We start from the raw sequence: 20034 nt of genomic DNA, 5'->3' as shown, positions 1-20034 counted from the left end.
TTGATGTCTGACGTCATTTGTTTTGATAATTGATCGTTTACTGTCAAAATTTGAGATGAGCGTCTCAGCTTTTTATGGAAGGCTTTGTTTATCCTTTTTATACCATTAAGATTTTAAATTATTTTTAAATACGCGGCTAATTATATGGACATGACGTTAGTTCAGCTTTATTTCTCGCAAGTTAAGCAGGCAAGTGGCGTTCAAGTAAGTTAACTCCTTTCACAACTTGTTGAAAATTTTATAAACAAATTGAAATTTTTTGTTATTTTATATTGTAGTTTTCCAAAATTGTGCCTGCAAAACAAATTCGTGACGTAGCTCGCCCCAAGTTAAACCAAAAACTACACAGTTTCAATCAATAGCTTGGCTACAATCTAATGGGCATGTGCGACAGCATTTCAACCCCCACAATTTTAGTGTATCTGTCATCCACCCCAATGCTTATGGTAGATCAAGGGATATCAAATCAATAACAGGCAAAACTACTATTAGAAAAGTCATAATGTCCATCTGGAAAAAGTTAGAACACAGCATAGACTCTAGTTTTCGAATCAATATTCACAAGTGCAAACTTTGAGTGTGGAAGAGCTTCCTGCCCAGGAAGACCAAACTGGCCAACATGCAAACCCTTAGAAAGAAAACCAGTCCCCTCAAATGTAAGTTCAGTTTTTGTATTATGGGTGTCTGTTAATTTAATCCTTACTAATTCTTTTATGGTTTAACTGCATTTACATAGGTAAAGTGTAAAGCAAATAAAGTGAATTTATTAGTGCTTTATTATTATCATCTTAATGTGGTATGTAACTCATATTCATAGTAATCACTAAAAATTAACACATAAAAATAAAATTATTTATAATACACATCTTGTTTAATCAGTTGTCAACACTTTTAACTAATTTTATTAACCAAATATCGGTTTTTGAAATAATTTTGTGGCAATTTGTGTATCAAAGAATATTAATATCTTGCAGGGTAGATCAGAAAAAAATCACTTTTTATTGGATGTGGAAAGTTAAGCTACTTGAACTTGTATTACCATGTTTTTTAAAACATTTTTTTGTATTATGTGGTAATTAGAAAATTGTATTAGGTTTATTTAAAAAAAAAATATTTTGCATGACTGAAGTAGAAGTGCTTGATAATATGATAATAGCACAGAAGAAATTACACACTAATTATATTCTGGTCTATTTAGTCTATAATAAATAGTTATATCAGTAACAGTTAGGTTAAATAATAAAAAAAGTCTAGCTGGCGATTTTAGAAAATTCTTAGAGGTTTTAGGACACTTGCAGAACCATCTGGCATTTCAAAAATGCTTCTAGAGGTATCTGGCAATTTTTGAAAATTCTTGGAAGTTTTAAGAGACTTGCAGAGGCATATGGCAATTTTCAAAAGTTTTTGGGACATCTACACTATTATTTAGACATCTGGCAATTTTTGAAAATTCTTGGAGGTTTTAGCATACTTGCAGAGGCATCTGGCAATTTTCTAAATTTTTTCTCTGTCTTGTCTACTCTAGTATTTAGAAGCATCTGGCATTTCAAAAATGCTTCTAGAGGCATCTAGCAATTTCAGAAAATTGTTGGAGGTTTTAGGACACTTGCAGTGGCTTCTGGCAATTTTTAAAGGTTTCTGAAAAGTCTAACTAGTATTTAGAGGCCTATGGCATTTCCAGAATGATTCTAGAGTCATCTGGCAATTTTCGAGAATTTTTTGAGGTTTTTGGAAAGTTTCAAAATGATTCTAAAGGCATCTGGCAAGTTTAGAAAACTCTTGGAGGTTTTAGGACACTTGTAGACGCATCTGTCCATTTTCAAAGGTTTCGGAACATTTCAAAAATGCTTCTAGAGTCATCTGGCAATTTAAGAAAATTCGCGGAGGTTTTGGGACACTTGCACAGGCGTCTGGCAATTTTCAAAGGATTTTGGAAAGTCTGCACTAGTATTTAGAGGTCTATGGCATTTCCATAATGATTCTAGAGTCATTTGGCAAATTTAGAAAAATCTTGGAGTTTGAAGAATATTTGTAGAGACCTCAAGCAGTTTTAGAAGATATTCTGGGAGTTATTACAATAGTATTTGAGCACCTGTGACATTTCCAAAATAATTCTAGAGAAGTCTGGCATTTTACAAAACATTTTGCAGGTTTAAAGATACTTGTAGATGCATTTGGCAATTTTTGAAGGTTTTTGGAAATTCTGCACTAGTACTTGGAGGAGTTTGGCATTTCAGAAATAATTCTACAGGTATCTGGCTACTTTAGAAATAGGTATAATAATATAAAATAAAGGGTGAATCTATCCAAAAAACTAAACTGTGTAATTTACTGTTAATATGATTTTTTTTTCGACTTTGGCTAAAAATTTGAGCTTTTGACAATATTAACTGAATTTCTACTTAACATTGCTACTAAGTTTGGCTTGTTGAAACTTCTTTTGCTAGTTTTGCTACTATTGGTTGATTTTTAAACCAGAGCAATTGACTACATTTTATTATATTATATACACAATTTAATTGTAGTAAATCATTGAAATTACAGTCAAAAATGAAACCACACGTTTCCTGGGTGATGGAGTAAGTTTCAAAGCTAAGCTAATAGGAATTTTGGAAGTATCAGAAGCACGCGGTGATAGAATGTGTCAGGAGGCGCTCTGTGACTTAAAAATGGCTATTAGAGCAGCTGGGGAACATAAACAACGCATCACTATAAACATTGCTATAGATGGGTTGAGGTTGCGAGACGAAAAAACTGGGGTAACATTAAGTCTTCAGTGGAAATTCACTTTAATAACTGGTTTTTTATGATTAGGATTGCCTTTATCATCATCCGGTGCATAAAATTTCATTCATTGCCCAAGACATGACTGATTCAAGGGCTTTTGGCTATATATTTGGGTCTCCTGATACTGGTCACCGATTTTTCGGCATTAAAACTGATAAAGCTGCTAGTCAGGTGGAAAATTATGGCTTTATTGTGTTGCTTGGGGTTTTAACACTAACTTTCAGGTGGTCATAGCTATGAGAGATCTTTTCCAAGTTGTGTTTGCCTTAAAGAAGAAAGAAATCGAGTTGGCTAAACAACACTTGGAAAAAAGCTACTTGCCCACCTCTCCCTTGTTTTCAGACAGTCCAAATTCCCTCTCCAAGGTAAGAAGAAAAAAAACTTGGGTATGTATCCGCTTTTTGGCTATTTATTGTGTGCCTCGCTAATTTTAACGTAGTCTAGTGAAGTTTTTGTAAGTAACTATGGCTTTTTAGCCTTCGGAAAAATCTAAAAGTGAACCAAAAGGAGCTAGTGCTTCTGATAACAAAAATAGCGGCACTGCTGTCGCTGATCTCGTTGATCTTGAGTTGGAGCTAAACAGTTTGCAGCAGGGTCTGCATCAAATGGAAAGAATCACACCCTCAGATCCTTTTGGGTCTAAAGATGACCCTTTTGGAGATAGCTTTATCAGTTACCCTGTAAATGTATGTTTTTCTCTTTCTCTAATAGAGCCAATTTAAACTGTTATGACCGTAGAAACTCATACTTCCACCTCCCCCATCGTCTGGACGAGAGAGATCTAACAGAACATCTGAGGGCAGCAGCACAATGAGCGCTAAAACTCCCCCTAATACTGCTGCAAGTCTAGACAGCACTTCTGATCCGCTTTTTAGCTCAAAAACAAACAAAGAGTTTACGTTTTCCTCTCGAGAACTGAGCAGTTCACACGAGGAATCGGGAGGTGCTGACTGGTTTCCACCCTCGTTTGGAAACAGTCTGTTTGAGGAACCTTCTTCTATTGTTCTTCCGGAACCAGCGAAAGATGAAAAGCACGAGGCGGCTAAACAAGAAATTATGTCGCAGTTTGATGTTTTTACTGAGCTGGACCCGTTAGGTAAGTGTCGTTGTTTTTAGTAGTTTGTTGCTTTAGTTTTTGTTGTTTTGGGCTTTTTGTTGGAGCTTATTTGGTACACTGCGCACGATATTCATTTATCATAAATCATGAGGGAGTGTAGAATTTTAAAATGGTTCTGGATTTAAGCACAAGCAGAGCTTTTAAGTGTCAATGGAACATAAAGCTTTTCTCATATTAACTTTGTCACATTCTTCCAAACTTACCAAACTTAGGATGAATGGATTGTAACATCATTAAAATTGTTCAACTAACCCATCTCAAAGTATCGAAAACTATCTGCGGTAAAATAAAATAGTAATAATTCGAGCCAGTGTCAGTAATTTCGTTTTTTTTTTTGTTGCGATTATGTTTTATACGTTTTCTTTACCAGTAAAGTAGACTCAAACTAGATACAGATCGACTGCAAAAGCGTTATTTTATTTTACCCTAGGTACCGGTAGAAGTAAGCCGTATATTGATAAGAAACATTTCTTTCAAGAGCTGAAAAACCCACCGAAAAAGCCGCTCAAAGAGCTGGCGTCGGGAGGAACAGCCCCGCCTGCGCAGGACTTGTTTAACGCAGGCTTTAACACTAACAAACCCCCTCAAACGTCGATTTATTCGAACACGGCTAGTATATTTAGCGCTGACCCATTCGGGGAAGATCCGTTTGTTAAAGAAGATCCGTTTGCGGATTCTGATTTTACTAAGCAAGATCCTTTCGAGACTGAGTTTGCTACGCAAAAACTTTTGAACAGATTGGGTAGTAGCCCGAGAACGGTGCAATTCAGTAGTAAAGAGCTGTCTTCCGAGTCGGAGAGTGCGCCAGAACCACCTCCAAGACCTGCGGCTACTTTAGGAGAGCTGCAGCCACCACCATTACCTCCGAAAAAGCAGAGCGAAATTGTTGTGAAACCACCACCGAGACCTCCTCATTCAGAAGATGGTCGTTACGACTATATTGAGACTGTTAGTGGAGTTTTAGGAGAAGCAAAGAATTTGTTTGAAAATAGTCCGCCCTTACCGGTTCCTCAAAGAAAGTCAAAGTTTGATTCGGAATTTACGATCCCTCCAGAACGACCTAGAAAGCAAGGGAATTCTTTGGAGGATGATTATTTAACTCCGATACCGCCTCCAAGTGAAAGGTCTGTCAGTCCGGGAGTAGTACTACCGCCTCCTCAACGACAGACAAAAAAAGAAGTTACAGTGGCCTCATTTTTAGAAAATAAGCCTAGCTTGACAACCACTACCGCCAGCGAAGGGTTTAATAACTCTTTGGAAGGTTTGGACATGACTTTAAGCCAGTTAACATTAAGCGGTTTGAACGAATTGGCCAATAAATTGAAAATCCCCCCTCACAAACTAAGCAATATGACCCTAGTGCAATTAACTAACTATTTATCCACTTTTATTAAGTCTCAGTCTTCTGATATGCAAACTAGTTCCTCAAACGCTAAAGAAAACCCCAATAACACTTTCCCAGCTTTCCAAGCGGATTTTGCCTCTAATTTCGGAAGCAACAATGGCACTACCATCTCCGATTCTACTTTCGATAAATACGCAGTGTTCAGGGAGTTGCAAGAAGAAATAAAGCAAACGCGCATCGACACTGAACCTGAAGAAATCGTTGCGGAAAAAGAAGTGGTGGTGACAACAGCAAATTCGAGTAACGAAGACAGATACGCTGCTCTGAGAGAAATAGTCGAAATCGAATTAACCACCACAACCCAGGTAGAGAAGAACTTGTCGGATACGGTGAACGAAGATCAGCTGACCAGTGTGGAGGATATAAACGCGGCCAACCGAGAGCAGAAAACGCAACAGGAAATGCTGAAAGAAAACATAATGGAGTACATGGTCGGGCAGAAATCGAAAAGTGTGACGCCGGAAAAGTCTCCCGCCAGATCGCCCATTATGAAAAGTCCAGTTCCCAGTGCCATAACTGAAATCATTCAAGCCAATGCCAGGTTGACGTCCGGATCGTTGTCAGATGTACTGAGTGGCAGCTCGCCCGAGATTGACAACACTGGCAGCAACTCGGATATTGCTAAGAAACACTTAGATCCTACAGGTAAGAATTTTTATCATCTGTTTATATTAAAATGCAGAAAAATTCTGTCTTACTCCCAAATTATTATTATGTTGTTAATTCTCAGTTAACTCAAGTGTAAGCAGACACAATTTATGTATTATTCCTTCTTACTTATGTAGATCAGACCATAAATGTACCATCATATCTCTCGTCATGTCTCATAAATGTACGGAACAATCTTCAGATGTAAGGGATTGTCTTAACCAACATTTTTACTCTAAACACATTTGTCTGCAGTAGCTTCCTTTCTGAGCTACAGAATGTTGAATTTTCTTAAACAAAAATGGTATGCTTAAGCCTCAAACATCGGTTTTTTACTTGCAAAACTATTTGCAATCATTCTAGTCAATTGTCGAATGTCAAAACCTTGAAAAACAGTAAAATTTTATGATGATTTACTTACTGAACTATTTGCAATCATTCTAGTCAATTTTCAACCTCAAAACCTTGAAAAACAGTGAAATTTTATGAAAATTGACTTACTGGAACATTTGCAGTATTGTTGTCAATTTTCAAAGGTCAAAATCTTGAAAAACAGTAAAATTTTATGACAATTTACTTATTGAACTAATTGCAATCATTCTAGTCAATTTTCAATGGCAAAACCCTGAAAAACAGTTAAATTTTATAAAAATTGACTTACTGGAACATTTGCAGTATTGTAGTCAATTTTCAGTGCAGAAAAACAGTGAAATTGTATGACAAGTTACATAATAAACTATTTGTAATCATTCTAGTCAATTTTCAATGTCAAAACCCTGAAAAACAGTAAAATTTTATGACAATTTACTTATTGAGCTATTTGCAATCATTCTAGTCAATTTTCAATGTCAAAACCTTGAAAAACAGTCAAATTTTATAAAAATTTACTTACTGGAACATTTACAGTATTGTAGTCAATTTTCAAAGGTCAAAATCTTGAAAAACAGTAAAATTTTATGACAATTTACTTATTGAACTATTTGAAATCATTCTAGCCAACTTTCAATGGCAAAACCCTGAAAAAGAGTTAAATTTTATAAAAAATTACTTACTGGAACATTTGCAGTATTGTAGTCAATTTTCAAACGTGAAAATCTAGAAAAACAGTGAAATTGTATGACAAGTTACATAATAAACTATTTATAATCATTCTAGTCAATTTTCAATGTCAAAACCCTCAAAAACAGTAAAATTTTATGACAATTTACTTACTGAGCTATTTGCAATCATTCTAGTCAATTTTCAATGTCAAAACCTTGAAAAACAGTCACATTTTATAAAAATTGACTTACTGGAACATTTGCAGTATTGTAGTCAATTTTTAAAGATTCAAATCTTAAAAAAAAATAAAATTTTATGACAATTTACTTATTGAAACATTTGCAATCATTCTAGTCTATTGTCGAATGTCAAGAAAAACAGTCAAATTTTGTAAAAATGTACTTACTGGAGCATTTACAGTATTGTAGTCAATTTTCAAAGGTTAAAATCTTGAGAAAAGAGTTATGAAAATTCTGTTGACGCCATATTTAATTTCACGAAAAAGTAGCACACTGTCGCAAAAATCTTTAAAAATAAGCGAAATATCCTACAAAAGTATCGAAAATGGAACCTGTACAATTGAAAAATTAGAAGCTTGAAAGTCGTCATCAAAAGGGTTATTAAACTTTCTAATTCCCCCAGATTCATTTGTTTATGAAGAAATAGAACTAAACTGGTGGTCAATTGAAATAGAAGGAAAACTTACGTATAGAATGTTTTAAAACACATTAAATATCAAATCTAGAAAAAAACATATTTTATAGAAAAATGAGCGTTTTTTACTACTTTTCCAGACAAATTGTCCTAAAATTGTATATTACCTCAGTAGTTTTCAGTGAATATCTTGTATATTAATTTCACAATCTCTTACAGGGTGTTCTGAATATTTAACACTCTGTATAACCATTTGAGAGCAACACTCATCCGTTAACGTATTATTTATTAGGCATTATATTCATTTAGCAAAATTAGAAAACACAATAATAACTTGTAAAAATGAAATAAAGGTGAGTCTTGGGCAATCTTCGACCAACCAAGCGTCCCGTCCGAACCTAAAGAGAGTACGGGCGCTGGCCAAAGTGAAGAAGGTGTATCACCGTGGTCGAGTGATTCCAAAGAGTTTGGCAATCGTTCACCCACCGATTGGAAAAACCAATCAAAAGGTGGCGAACGAAGAAAGAAAATGCGCGAACAAGAAGGTTGGTGTTTGATAAATCGGCTGTTCAGCACCAGTAAAACCAAATTTCAGGACCATATTATCCACCGAATCGTCGATCAACGGACTCGTACGAGGAAGAATGCTACGAGTGCTACGACAGACCGCGTAGACGAAGACAAGGAGGATGGCCTGCTTCAGCAGGGGGCGGTCATTCGTCCAGTTCGCGGGACGTTAGTCCGTGGGAAGAAGAACCGAGAAGGAGAGATGGACGTTGGGCACGTCATCCCCGAGGACAATCTTTTGATAGACACCGCGATGTTGTTGGTAAACATGTAGATAGTTGGGATGACGAAGAAGAAGATGATTATGAGTGAGTTTTATTACGTCTTTTCTGATTCTAGTATTTGAAAGTGTGAATTTTCAGGTGTGATGAAGAACGTAGAAGTCGTGGTCATTATTTCCAGCGGCATGGATCTAAAGATTCCGACCGACATAGCAGTACTGGTAGTAGAGATTTGGAAAGCGACAGGTGGGACGATTACGGTCCAGAACGACGCTATCGACGAAGGAGAGAGGGAAAAGAGGCTAAAGATCGTTGGTGCTGTCCCGATTGGGAACAAGGAGAGCACGGTGAGTGTCAGTTATCTATCTAGAACTAAACTTTTACAGAGTGATTTCCAGACAAATCGGGACGTTATGTGCAAAGACGACCGGACAGGCGCGATCGGTATAGAAGCAGCAGAGAGTCGCAAGACTCTCCCTGGGAAGATGAATACCAAAACGAACCGGAAGATGCTCATCCACATTACGTGCAAAACAAAAAGAACTGGAAACAACGACCAAGTAGTGCATCGGAAATGGATAGGAAAACTGGTGAGATAAAGTCGCGGCATTATTTAGGAACTGGTAAGCACAACATTTAGATTTTCTTCAAATGTTAGATATTATGGTCAATATCTAACAAAAAATACAGGGTGACTTAAGGGTGCAAAATATTTCCTTTGTATCTATTTTGGTATTCAGTCTTGTGGGTTTTATCATTTGAAACTATGAAGGTGAGGCGTCAAAGTAAGTTTTTTTTGCCATTATGTTTATACAGGGTGTCCCACGACGAAAGACCTCGATTGATATTGGAAAAAGTATAAATAGGAGAGTTTTGAAAATTTGGTAGGCTACTGATGTGGGCATGCCCAATCCAACTAAAATATTTTCAAGATGGTTGCACTTCCGCTTATACCGGAAGTCGATCACAACTTTCTTATTTTAAATAGAATACCCTATATATTATTACATATTTGGATTCCTCACAAAATTCTGACCAACTTTTGTATAGAATGCCCTATGCCTATCTCTAGCCGTTTTCGAAATATTTGATGTTTTTCCAAAAAAGTGACAGTTGCAACGCTCAACATATTTTTGTACTATGTTAAAACCGTATTTCATTTCGCAATGAAACTTTGGGTTATTGTAAATAAAGGATCGTTTTATTAAACTGAGGGTGCGTAACGACTCATTTGTATACAGGGTCGTCAAAAAAAAATCATAAACTTGCCACTAAAAAAAAATGAAAAATCTCAAGTTTTTTAAATGGAAACCCCCATTTTTTATGACGGAATCATTTTGAGCATTAAAAATTACTATAAGTTTCAATTTACTTGCCTATACCTAAATCCAACCCATTTCGTTTTATTTGAGAATAAACATTTTTTTATTAGGCTGCATGCTCGGCTGCATGGTTGGAATTAGCTGGTACTCTAGTTGGCCATGCTTTTGACACACGGTGATATTGGAGACCTGCAGGGCATGTTAATAACACTAGTTTTGAGTGTTTTGACAACTGCAAATATGCCGTCGCGGTTACGTTATTCAAACCAAGATTACTTAAATCTGTTTATTATTTACGGAGAATGTGATAAAATTGTGAGTAGAACATGTGAGGTATTTGCCGCTCGTTATCCAGAAAAACCAAAGCCATCACGAAAAGCTGTCAAGCAAATAATTGAAAATTTTAAGAATACGGGATCTGTGAAGATAAAAGCTATTAAAACAAAACCAATCCTTAATAATACAAATGTAGGAATTGCAATTTCTAACCAACTTTTGTGTACAATGCCCTATTCCTATCTCTAGCCGTTTTCGAAATATTTGATGTTTTTCCAAAAAAGTGACAGTTGCAACGCTCAACATAACATGCTTTGCAGTTCTCCAATATCACCGTGTGTCAAAAGCATGGCTAACTAGAGTACCAGCTAATCCCAACCATGCAGCTGAGCATGCAGCCTAATAAAAAAATGTTTATTCTCAAATAAAACGAAATGGGTTGGATTTAGGTATAGGCAAGTAAATTGAAACTTATAGTAATTTTTAATGCTCAAAATGATTCCGTCATAAAAAATGGGGGTTTCCATTTAAAAAACTTGAGATTTTTCATTTTTTTTAGTGGCAAGTTTATGATTTTTTTTTGACGACCCTGTATACAAATGAGTCGTTACGCACCCTCAGTTTAATAAAACGATCCTTTATTTACAATAACCCAAAGTTTCATTGCAAAATGAAATACGGTTTTAACATAGTACAAAAATATGTTGAGCGTTGCAACTGTCACTTTTTTGGAAAAACATCAAATATTTCGAAAACGGCTAGAGATAGGCATAGGGCATTCTATACAAAAGTTGGTCAGAATTTTGTGAGGAATCCAAATATGTAATAATATATAGGGTGTTCTATTTAAAATAAGAAAGTTGTGATCGACTTCCGGTATAAGCGGAAGTGCAACCATCTTGAAAATATTTTAGTTGGATTGGGCATGCCCACATCAGTATCCTACCAAATTTTCAAAACTCTCCTATTTATACTTTTTCCAATATCAATCGAGGTCTTTCGTCGTGGGACACCCTGTATAGTGCTTTCAAATAGCTGTGACCAAATTTTTTTTTTTGATTTTTTTTTTTTTTTTTAATTTATTTTTTTTTTAGAAATTAATCAATTAATAATCAATAATAAACAATTAAATAGTAACACCATTTCTATGGCAACAGTTGATGCAGGGTGTTCTTTTGTGACCGTTAGCTTAGAGGATTTTTCAATTTTAATTTGTCATAACTTTGTTATTAATGAATGGATTTTCATGAAATTTTGGTCACAGCTATTTGAAAGCACTATAGATCCAGTGGCGTAGTAATTTTTTCAATAAAAAAATCGCTAATAAAAATTCTCCATTTTCTATCAAGAAAAAGTATCGTAATATGACCTGAAAACTGAAATAAATATTTAAAATTTTCTCCCGTAATAGACATTTCATTCCTAATTATTTCAAAAAAAAAATCATTGAAATCGGTTAATAACCTAAAATTTTATAGGGGTGTTTCCATTCTAAATGGGTCACACTGTATGTTCATAATATTTGTCAGTTCCTTAAAAAGTGATGGAACTTTCTTAGTTACAACTTTGTTAAGACTGTCTTTGGAGTTTAAAAAAAATATCGGTAAACGAATCTTGGAAACTAGCAAAGCTACTAAGTCTGTTTTAGAAATTGCAAAAGAATTGCAATCTTAGAAGATCAATTCACTAGAAATGAAGGAAAAACCAAATTTTGTTGACTTCTTTTATCCCATCTAGTCAAAATGTATTATTGCTTCTAGAAAAATGATTTTCAAATAAAACAATCACAGGACGTTAAGGATGCTATTTTGAAAACACTCAAGTAACCTACAAAAATTTCTTTTGGTCGTAAAGTGTTCACGGGATTCCGAGAGCAACATTTTCACTGCAAGGTAGCTAGTTTAATCTTCAGAAGAGTCACGTGACATTAATATTCCATTTCCGTTAGAAAATGATCAGGTGACCTTCGTAAATAAATTTAATAATTGAAAACAATCACGTGACCGTCAGAAAATCCCTTTAATCGTAAAAATGGTCACTACAGAACAACATTCTGATCTAAAATATGATCATGTGACTGCAAGGATGTTATTTTAACTTTAAGTAGAGTCCATTCGACGCTTTAAAATAGTTACGCGACCTTTGTAGGTAAATTTTTCAGTTGAAAACAGTAACGTGATCTTCAGAAGTTCCTTTCAATCGTAAAACTGGTCACGTGAACTTCAGAACAACATTTTTTGGTTTTTGTCAAATATCTAGTTACCCATAAACTTAAAAAAAAAATGGTTTTGAATTGGTCTTCTAAACCTGCAATTTTTTTTCCGTTTATCCGACGAACTAAAAATCGAAAAAAGTCACCCTGTATAATGACAAAATAAAACTGTAACGTATTATTTAATATACAGGGTGTCTGGGTTTTTTGTAGTAGGATTTTAATCACGTCTTCTACGCCCTAAAATTAATCTATCTACTCGAAAAATGCTTATTTTTATTACATATTATTAAATAGTTCTTTATTACTAAAATCAACTTTTCTTCAAACTGTTTACAAATTAAGTAGCATTAATTCACATAATTATGTAGATCAAAAAAAGTAGGCTAAACTCAAAGTTTTAGCTAAATGCCTCAAAAACTTTGGGACTAAAAATAAGAGTTTTAACTTCCTGTTTTTCCTTTCCCTGCATTTTTCGTGTATAGTTTATAGAGCAAACTAGGCTTATTTTTTGAGGTAGAAGACGTATTAAAGTCCTGCTACAAAAAAACCCGGACACCCTGTAGAATAAATCAAAATTATTTTAATTAAAATGTACAAATCAGGTGGCAGTGACGGAGAAAGAGACAGACGTTACAAAGGAACTCGTAGATCGCGAAGCAGAGATTCTGCTCAATTTACAGAACCCTCTCACCGACACAGACCGAAACCACACAAAACGTTAGACCAGGACTACACCGAAATACCACCTTTGAAAAAACAACCTCCCGATTCGTCGAGTATTCGAAAACGCTCATCAAAAGAATCGGCGAGCAAAACCGAGCTAGTGAACACGTTTCCTAGAAAAGCAGCTAGCAGAACCAAGTCCATGTTCGACAACGATTTTATACCGTCAGATGAAAGTCCAATTATACGAGACAAATTTAATTTCGAGACCAACGAAGACGGTGAACCGAGGAGAGGGATGAGACCACAAACGCGACCAGAAAAGTCCTTGAAACACACCGAAGAACCTAAACTGTCGCCGCGTTACCAGAACAAACCGCGCAGCCCGTTTGAGGATGATTTTTCCCCTTCAAGTGAAAAACCGCTCGAGGAAGGGGGTGGGACCAACGGTGGGGGAATTTCCAGTATTAAAGAAGAACCCGATCTTCCAGAAGAAGACGAAGATTCCTTTCGAATGCCCGAGCGGACGACGTTGAACGGACGTCGGAAGTTACTCAGCAAGTTATCGAACCGAAACGAACAAGTTAATTTGAAAAAATCTGAGTCTGTAAATATATTCACCCGAGAAAATGATCCATTCGACGATGAGTTTTTCAGTGGGAGAATGGAGCTGGGGGAGACGCCGAGAAGCTCCGAACTGAAGTGGACTGAAGAATTTGAAGATTCCGATTGCGGAGCTAGGAAATAGTTTTACAAAAACTCGGCAATTGGCCTTTACTAGGATAATTTTAATAGTGCTAATAATTTATTTGTTTGTTGTCCTTGATGGGTCTTAAGGACTCCTCTAAATTGCACACTCAAATTGTACCTACAAAATTATGATATTATTTACGGAAATAGAATCTCAAAAGCAGTTATAATTGGTTTGCCAAAATAAAAAATTGTAATGCAATTTTATATTTTTAGGGTCTATTAATTTAATTGGCAGAATTGTGTGCGTTAAATTTACTTTATATACTATGTATAATTTTATTTTAAATTGTTGTGATACTAGTTCTTTTAAAAATATATATCTACTTCAACTTTGTTAGCTATTTGGTTTTCTATGTATTGGCTAGTAACTGAAACTAATCAATCATCAAGAGAGGAAATAGGTGTTTTTTTTGGCAATTTTTTAAAATGGTTGTTATTCACAAACAATTCACTTAAGTGGTTGGAGTTTTTCAGGAGGTTTTGGTCATCTACTTTTTCTTGCAACTTGCCTCAAATGAATTCCAAGTAATCATTACCAATATTGCCAGATCGGCGGTATATCTACCGTTTTAGTGGTTCTTCTACCGCGTTATCCTGTTTTTGTTTGTATATAATCGTTTTTAATAACATTGCCATTATGTGGGTTGTAAAAAATTTTATATGCTGCCAATTCCACGTTTAATTTTTAGTGTTTTTTTAGGTTATTGGGTAGGATATTTATTGAGGATTTTTCTTACCCCAAGTGGGTTTTATCAGCTATTTTGTCCTTGACTGTTGAGTATTAATGAAGTCAATTCAGCCCATATACAGGGTGATTTAGGTTTTAATACACAAATTTTAACCACATATTCTACGTCCAAAAATAATCCCAGTTTGCTCTATAAACTATAACCCGGAAATGCGTCTTTCAGGAAATACAGGATGTTGAAGTTTTATATAAAAAAAAAGAAGGTTGCCAATTTTACGAGCAGTCAATCGTTTAGTCCAACATTGCAGAAAATGCATTGAAGTCGAAGGACACCATTTTGAACAATTATTATAACTTTTTAACAAATGTTTAGTGTTTTATGCCAAGTGTGCACGGTAAGGAACACAGGGTGGTTCAGTAAAAGACGTATGCTACGAGCAAATTTTATTTATCCTTAGTGAACCGGTTTCGGCCCTTTAGGCCATCATCAGCACTCTAATCTGTCGAGAGAGAAACAAGGGACAGCTCAAAGAGGTATGCTTGCTGTTGAAAGTTGGAAAAAGAAGAAATAAAATAATTTTCAATTTAAATCAATTTTATTTTTATAAAAAGCAGTGGCGTACTTTTTTTTTCTTAAAAATTATTAGGTGACCTATTAATACGCGCGCCACTGGTGGAGATAATAACAATTTTTTAATTGGCGAAGAATCGGCTCTTTATGTTTATGAAAACCACAAAATTACATTAAAATATGTATAAACGTTTTGAAAAAAAAATAATTTTGTGTTTTTTTTATAAAACTTCAACACCCTGTATTTCCGGGATATGGTTTATACGTGGCTAAAATTTGTGTATAAAACATGAATCACCCTGTAGAAAGCAGAAAGCAAAGGGTGACTATAAATAATAGGCAACCCGTAATACGTTTTCCTTAAGTGTCTTAATAATAATGTCAACTGTCAAATCAAAAACACAAAACAGAGAGTTGTTTTGGTTTTTATGTTGATAAATTAAATTTTTACTATAAATTTGTATATTTTTGAACTGGAAAACACTAAACAACTAAAATATGGATTCTTCTGAAAAAAAGAAAGGTAATTCACGGAAACTACAACTAAATTTTATGTAAAACTTAAGGAAACTTGCAGGACAGGATTCGAAAGATACGAAACTGAAAAAAGATCAGGAATCAGAAGGAAGTGCGTCCCCAGATATCGGGGCAGCCTCCGGTTTAAGTTTTGCGAGCTTGCAACATTATTTGACTCAAAAATTAGGTCTCCTCGGCTTGGACAATGAACCAGCCGATTCTAGTGAAGTAAAGGTACACATAACCTCAAACATTTGTTTACTAACTCCAGGATTTCTCAAATCATTAGCAAATGTTCTCAATAACTAGCAATACTATAAACCCGCGTAATATTTGTGGTTTTTTGTGTAGTTGCCGTTTTTTCCAGATTTTAGATGATGTTAGCTTGGAAGGCATTGTAGACTACATCAAAAAGAAAAAATGTAAAAAGGTGATAACAATGGCTGGTGCAGGAATATCCACTTGTGAGTTATCACCTAACTAACCATCCATTACCTCAAAATATTTAATTTAGCTGCAGGAATCCCAGACTTTCGTTCGACAGGCACTGGATTGTATCATAACTTGGAAAAGTACAACCTTCCTCATCCAGAAGCAATTTTTGAGTTGAACTACTTCCACAATAATCCAAAACCATTTTTTGTGCTGGCTAAAGAGCTTTATCCAGGCACATTCAAACCAACTGTGTGCCATTATTTTATTAGATTGCTGCATGAGGAAGGCATACTTTTAAGGCATTACACTCAGAATATTGATACACTAGAACGGGTGGCAGGTATTCCTGAAGACAAGCTTGTAGAGGCTCATGGGACATTTTACACAGGACATTGTTTGACTTGTAGAGCAGAATATCAATTGGATTGGATGAAAGGTATTGATTATATCATTAAATTTAAATTCCTGTTTTGTATCTATTGTATGTATTGTATATTATTTATTAGTTCTTGGGGTTTTTACTGGAAGAAAAATGGCTTGTTTTGTTGCAAATTATTAAACCAAATCCTTCAACTATAATAAAAAATATAAAAATGTCTAGCCTGTTATAAATAAGTAATTACTAGAGTCTGGATTTCTAGGAATTTTGCTATTTGTAAATAATAAAGGCAACCAACCTTTGAAATCTAATGTGAAGGATTTACGCAAAAACACGTCATTTTTAATGCTTTTTTTTGCTTCTTTCTTCTTTTTGTGCTTAATTTAGTTTTTTGTGCTTATTTGCTGCTATTTTTTGTTGAATAAGCTAATTTACAATTGCAATAGCTATATTGAGATATTGAAGGCTTCTGAGAGACAAAAACATACCAATTATCTGTTTTAAAATGGGTAAGTGTCAATTTACAAATTTAAACTGACCAAATAATTTCCAAATGCTCCGAAGTAGTCTAAAAAGTGTAAAAACATTCCAAAACACTATAGAAGCTTCAAAATGTCTTGCAAACACTTACAAAATAGTCTAGAAGCTTCCAAAAGCTTTTAGAACAGTCAAAAAGCTTCCAAATCTTATCTATAGAAGCTCTCAAATGATTTCTAATAAAGTCTAAAAGCTTTTGTATGCTTTTAGAGCAGTTTAACAGCTTTTTAAAGTTTCTAGACTGGTCTACAAGGTTTTAAATGCTTTAAGAACAGTCTAGAACCTTCAGTGCTCTTTAAACTGTAAACACTTTCTAAATGCTCCTAAAGTAGTCTAAAAAGGTAATTTCAACTAATTATGACATGGAGAACACGAATCTGGTGACACTGACTTTGAAATTAAGACATTTTTAAAAGTTTTCAAGACATGGCACCCTTAAAAATTATATTTTGACAAATGACACTTTACGTCACATTTCTACCATTAACCTAAACTAACTAAGGCAGTTAAAGACAATTTTCCACCACCCACACATTTTGAACCACCCTGAACTCCCTAAAATAACCAAGCTACAGGGTGTTAAAGTATTGAACTAATTTTCGGTAAAAGTGCATCAAAGTAGTTTTTGGAAAATATCTCAAAAACGGTTAGAATTACAAAAAAAAACACTACAGAGACTAGAAAATGCTTTTCAAGCAGTCGAAAGTCTTCCAAAACAGTCTAGAAGTTTCCAAAAGCTTTTAGAACGCTTTAAAGGCTTCCAAATGTTCTTCAACTAGTCTAGAAGCTTTTAAAAAAATTCAAGGCAGTCTAAAAGCTTCCGTATGCTTTTAAAACAGTTTAAAAGTTTCTAGAACTGTCTACAAGATTTCAAATGCCTTAAAAACAGCCCAGAACCTTCAATGTTTCTAAAGTAGTCTAAAAAGATTTCAAAACACTGCAGAAACACCAAAATGCTTCTAAAACAGTCGGAATAAGCCTTTCAAAACAATCTAGAAGCTTCCAAAAGCTTTTAGAACAGTCTAAAATATTCCAAATGCTCTTCAACTAGTCCAGATGCTTTCAAAACAGTCTAAAAGCTTCAAAAACATTCTAGAACCGTCTAAGAATTTCTAAATGCCTCTAAAGCATTCCAGAACCTTATGCTCTTTAAACATTTACATTAAAAAAAATTTTACATTTAAACATTTCCTACCAATATGCTCTTTAAACTGTCCAAAAACATTCCAAATGTCTAAAATCTTTTGTATGCTTCTAAATCAGTTTAAAAGCTCTAAAAAATTTCTAGAACTCAAAAAAAGAAAAATATTTGCATCTCTGAAAGAGTTTTGTGCTTTTTTACACATTTGTATGCTTGTTTGAGGAAAATAATTTTGCTTATTAAGCACTTTTTTTCACGATGTTAGTGCTTTTTAATTCGGACTCTAGTAATTACATTATTGAACTAACATTAAAGTTACTCAAATGAATCTCAGTTAGTTAAATATTCTATATCTGTTAACTAAATTGATATAACAATTTGTTGAAATCAATTGAACTGTAGTTTTTAAATTTCTATCTCTCTACACACTTTTCACCCTTAAATACGTTAATTAATTCCAGAACGGATCTTTAAAGATGAAATTCCCATATGTGAAAAATGCCCTGGCGTTGTAAAACCGGACATAGTGTTCTTCGGGGAAAATTTACCGGACAAATTCCACGACTCGGTCGATAAAGATTTTAAAAAATGCGACTTGTTAATTATTCTAGGATCCTCCTTGGTGGTGCATCCATTTGCAGGACTTATAGATTTGTGAGTTTAATTTTGATTAGTCCGCGACAGTTTGGATTGGGATTCGTTTTCAGGGCGCCTCCTCTTGTCCCAAGGCTTTTAATTAATAGAGAGAAAGTGGGGCAACGTACTGGAATTATGGCAATGATGGGAGTGTCTGGGGGCTTGGAGTTTGACAGAAAAGGAAATACTAGGGATGTGGCTTGGTTGGGTGATTGTGATGAAGGGTGCTCATTACTAGCTGAGTTACTTGGATGGGGGGTAATTTGATCAAATTTACTAGACTGTAATTAATATATTGTAATTTTTAGGATAAACTGAAAGAACTTGTGAAACAAGAGCATGAAACAATTGATAAAAATAAGGAAAAAAGCGACCAAAATTACAGTGATACAACTACAACAAAGTCACCATCCAAAATTTAATATAATAAGTGATAAATATATTAAAATTATTTAATTTACTCTTCATACCTAATTGGTATAATATGGTTTATTTTTTCTAGATGTTATATTTTCATATAATATTAGCTCAATAAAGATAAATAAATAAAAAACTGTTAAACCTTGTATAACCCAGTGAAAATTCACAGTATATTTGTTATTTGTATGTTTAAATAACTTATACATTTTGTTATCATTAAAATAAGGTATGTTAACAAAGTTGTTAGAAGGGTTGTTGGTATTTGTGATAATTTTGAAATTAATAAATATGTTTTAAATTTCAATCAAATGTTTAATTCTTCTAAAAGTATTTTTGAAATTAAATTTGAACCTGAAAACAGCAAAAACCTTTATACAGTGAGTTTGTTGTTTATTTTTAGACGAAACAAAGGATTAATTACCCATTTACCAAACATTTGCAGTGATTCAGTAATTACACAATATTTTTTTGTAAACATCTTGGGATTCAATAAGGCAATAATTGGTATAACTTTTTCTACATTTGACAAAGGTTTGTGTAGCTGTTACCGATTCCACCCTGTATAGCAAGAAATACAGTAAGGGTACTATGTAACTTCATAGAGATAGAAATACAGATTAGATAGACAAGACAGACTTATAGAAAGATATGCAAGTCAAAGTGTAATAAAGAAAGAAATGTCTTTCTTCATCTCACTTTGACTTGCATGTTCTACTATAAGTCTGCCTTATTTAAATTTTTAAATAAAAATGGGCTGTTTCTACCCATCATTATTATTTAATGATTATCTTTTGGTTCCTACAAATGTTGTTAGTTTTCCATACTTCTCATCAAAGACTTTTGAGTCTTGATGAGTGGAGTGTGTTACAAAATACAAAATACTGGAAAGTAGATAATAAAATATTATTCATTTGACTAGCAAATAATACTTATGCTTCCAAAGATATTATTCTATATAGAAACATATTTACCAAATTTTTTAATCACCCTGTAGCGTTATTAATTTCACTGTAAACAGTCAACATATAATGTAAATGACCTT

The 20034-nt window shown here is 34.2% G+C and overlaps 2 protein-coding genes across 3 annotated transcripts; both read left to right on the top strand.

Annotated features, from left to right (window-relative positions):
* Positions 1–34: 34 nt before the first annotated feature.
* Dab (DAB adaptor protein) lies at positions 35–14003 on the top strand. 2 transcript variants are annotated; one of them, XM_081980467.1, is made up of 13 exons: positions 35–204; positions 279–656; positions 2545–2759; positions 2815–2958; positions 3012–3173; positions 3264–3473; positions 3526–3883; positions 4335–5954; positions 8006–8197; positions 8248–8527; positions 8582–8787; positions 8839–9030; positions 12856–14003. In XM_081980467.1, the coding sequence occupies exons 2-13, from the start codon at positions 620–622 to the stop codon at positions 13662–13664; spliced, it is 4425 nt and encodes a 1474-aa protein (XP_081836593.1). In that variant the 5' UTR covers positions 35–204; positions 279–619; the 3' UTR covers positions 13665–14003. The 2 variants fall into 2 exon arrangements, with proteins under 2 accessions (XP_081836593.1, XP_081836592.1); XM_081980466.1 differs by having other exon boundaries at positions 37–204; positions 8839–9063.
* Positions 14004–15292: 1289 nt separating this feature from the next.
* Sirt2 (Sirtuin 2) lies at positions 15293–19301 on the top strand. Its single transcript, XM_081980475.1, has 7 exons — positions 15293–15451; positions 15506–15678; positions 15812–15908; positions 15959–16315; positions 18398–18590; positions 18644–18830; positions 18881–19301. The coding sequence occupies exons 1-7, from the start codon at positions 15427–15429 to the stop codon at positions 18992–18994; spliced, it is 1146 nt and encodes a 381-aa protein (XP_081836601.1). The 5' UTR covers positions 15293–15426; the 3' UTR covers positions 18995–19301.
* The last annotated feature ends 733 nt before the right edge of the window (positions 19302–20034 follow it).

The sequence above is a fragment of the Ips typographus genome, linkage group LG5 (assembly GCF_016097725.1).
Source record: "Ips typographus isolate SLU linkage group LG5, UJ_Ityp_2.0, whole genome shotgun sequence".
Classification (NCBI taxonomy): domain Eukaryota; kingdom Metazoa; phylum Arthropoda; class Insecta; order Coleoptera; family Curculionidae; genus Ips; species Ips typographus.
This window is presented reverse-complemented; position numbering and strand designations above follow the sequence as displayed.

What these genes read in the sequence shown, in the direction of transcription:
- Dab (XM_081980466.1), top strand. Translation starts at nt 620, where the DNA reads ATGCAAACCCTTAGAAAGAAAACCAGTCCCCTCAAAT. An exon ending in TGCGAGACGAAAAAACTGGG is followed by an intron (nt 2,760 to 2,814) that starts GTAACATTAAGT and finishes TTTTATGATTAG; the next exon opens with GATTGCCTTTATCATCATCC. An exon ending in GAAGAAGAAGATGATTATGA is followed by an intron (nt 8,528 to 8,581) that starts GTGAGTTTTATT and finishes GTGAATTTTCAG; the next exon opens with GTGTGATGAAGAACGTAGAA.
- Sirt2 (XM_081980475.1), top strand. Translation starts at nt 15,427, where the DNA reads ATGGATTCTTCTGAAAAAAAGAAAG. An exon ending in CCGATTCTAGTGAAGTAAAG is followed by an intron (nt 15,679 to 15,811) that starts GTACACATAACC and finishes CGTTTTTTCCAG; the next exon opens with ATTTTAGATGATGTTAGCTT. An exon ending in CTGAGTTACTTGGATGGGGG is followed by an intron (nt 18,831 to 18,880) that starts GTAATTTGATCA and finishes TGTAATTTTTAG; the next exon opens with GATAAACTGAAAGAACTTGT.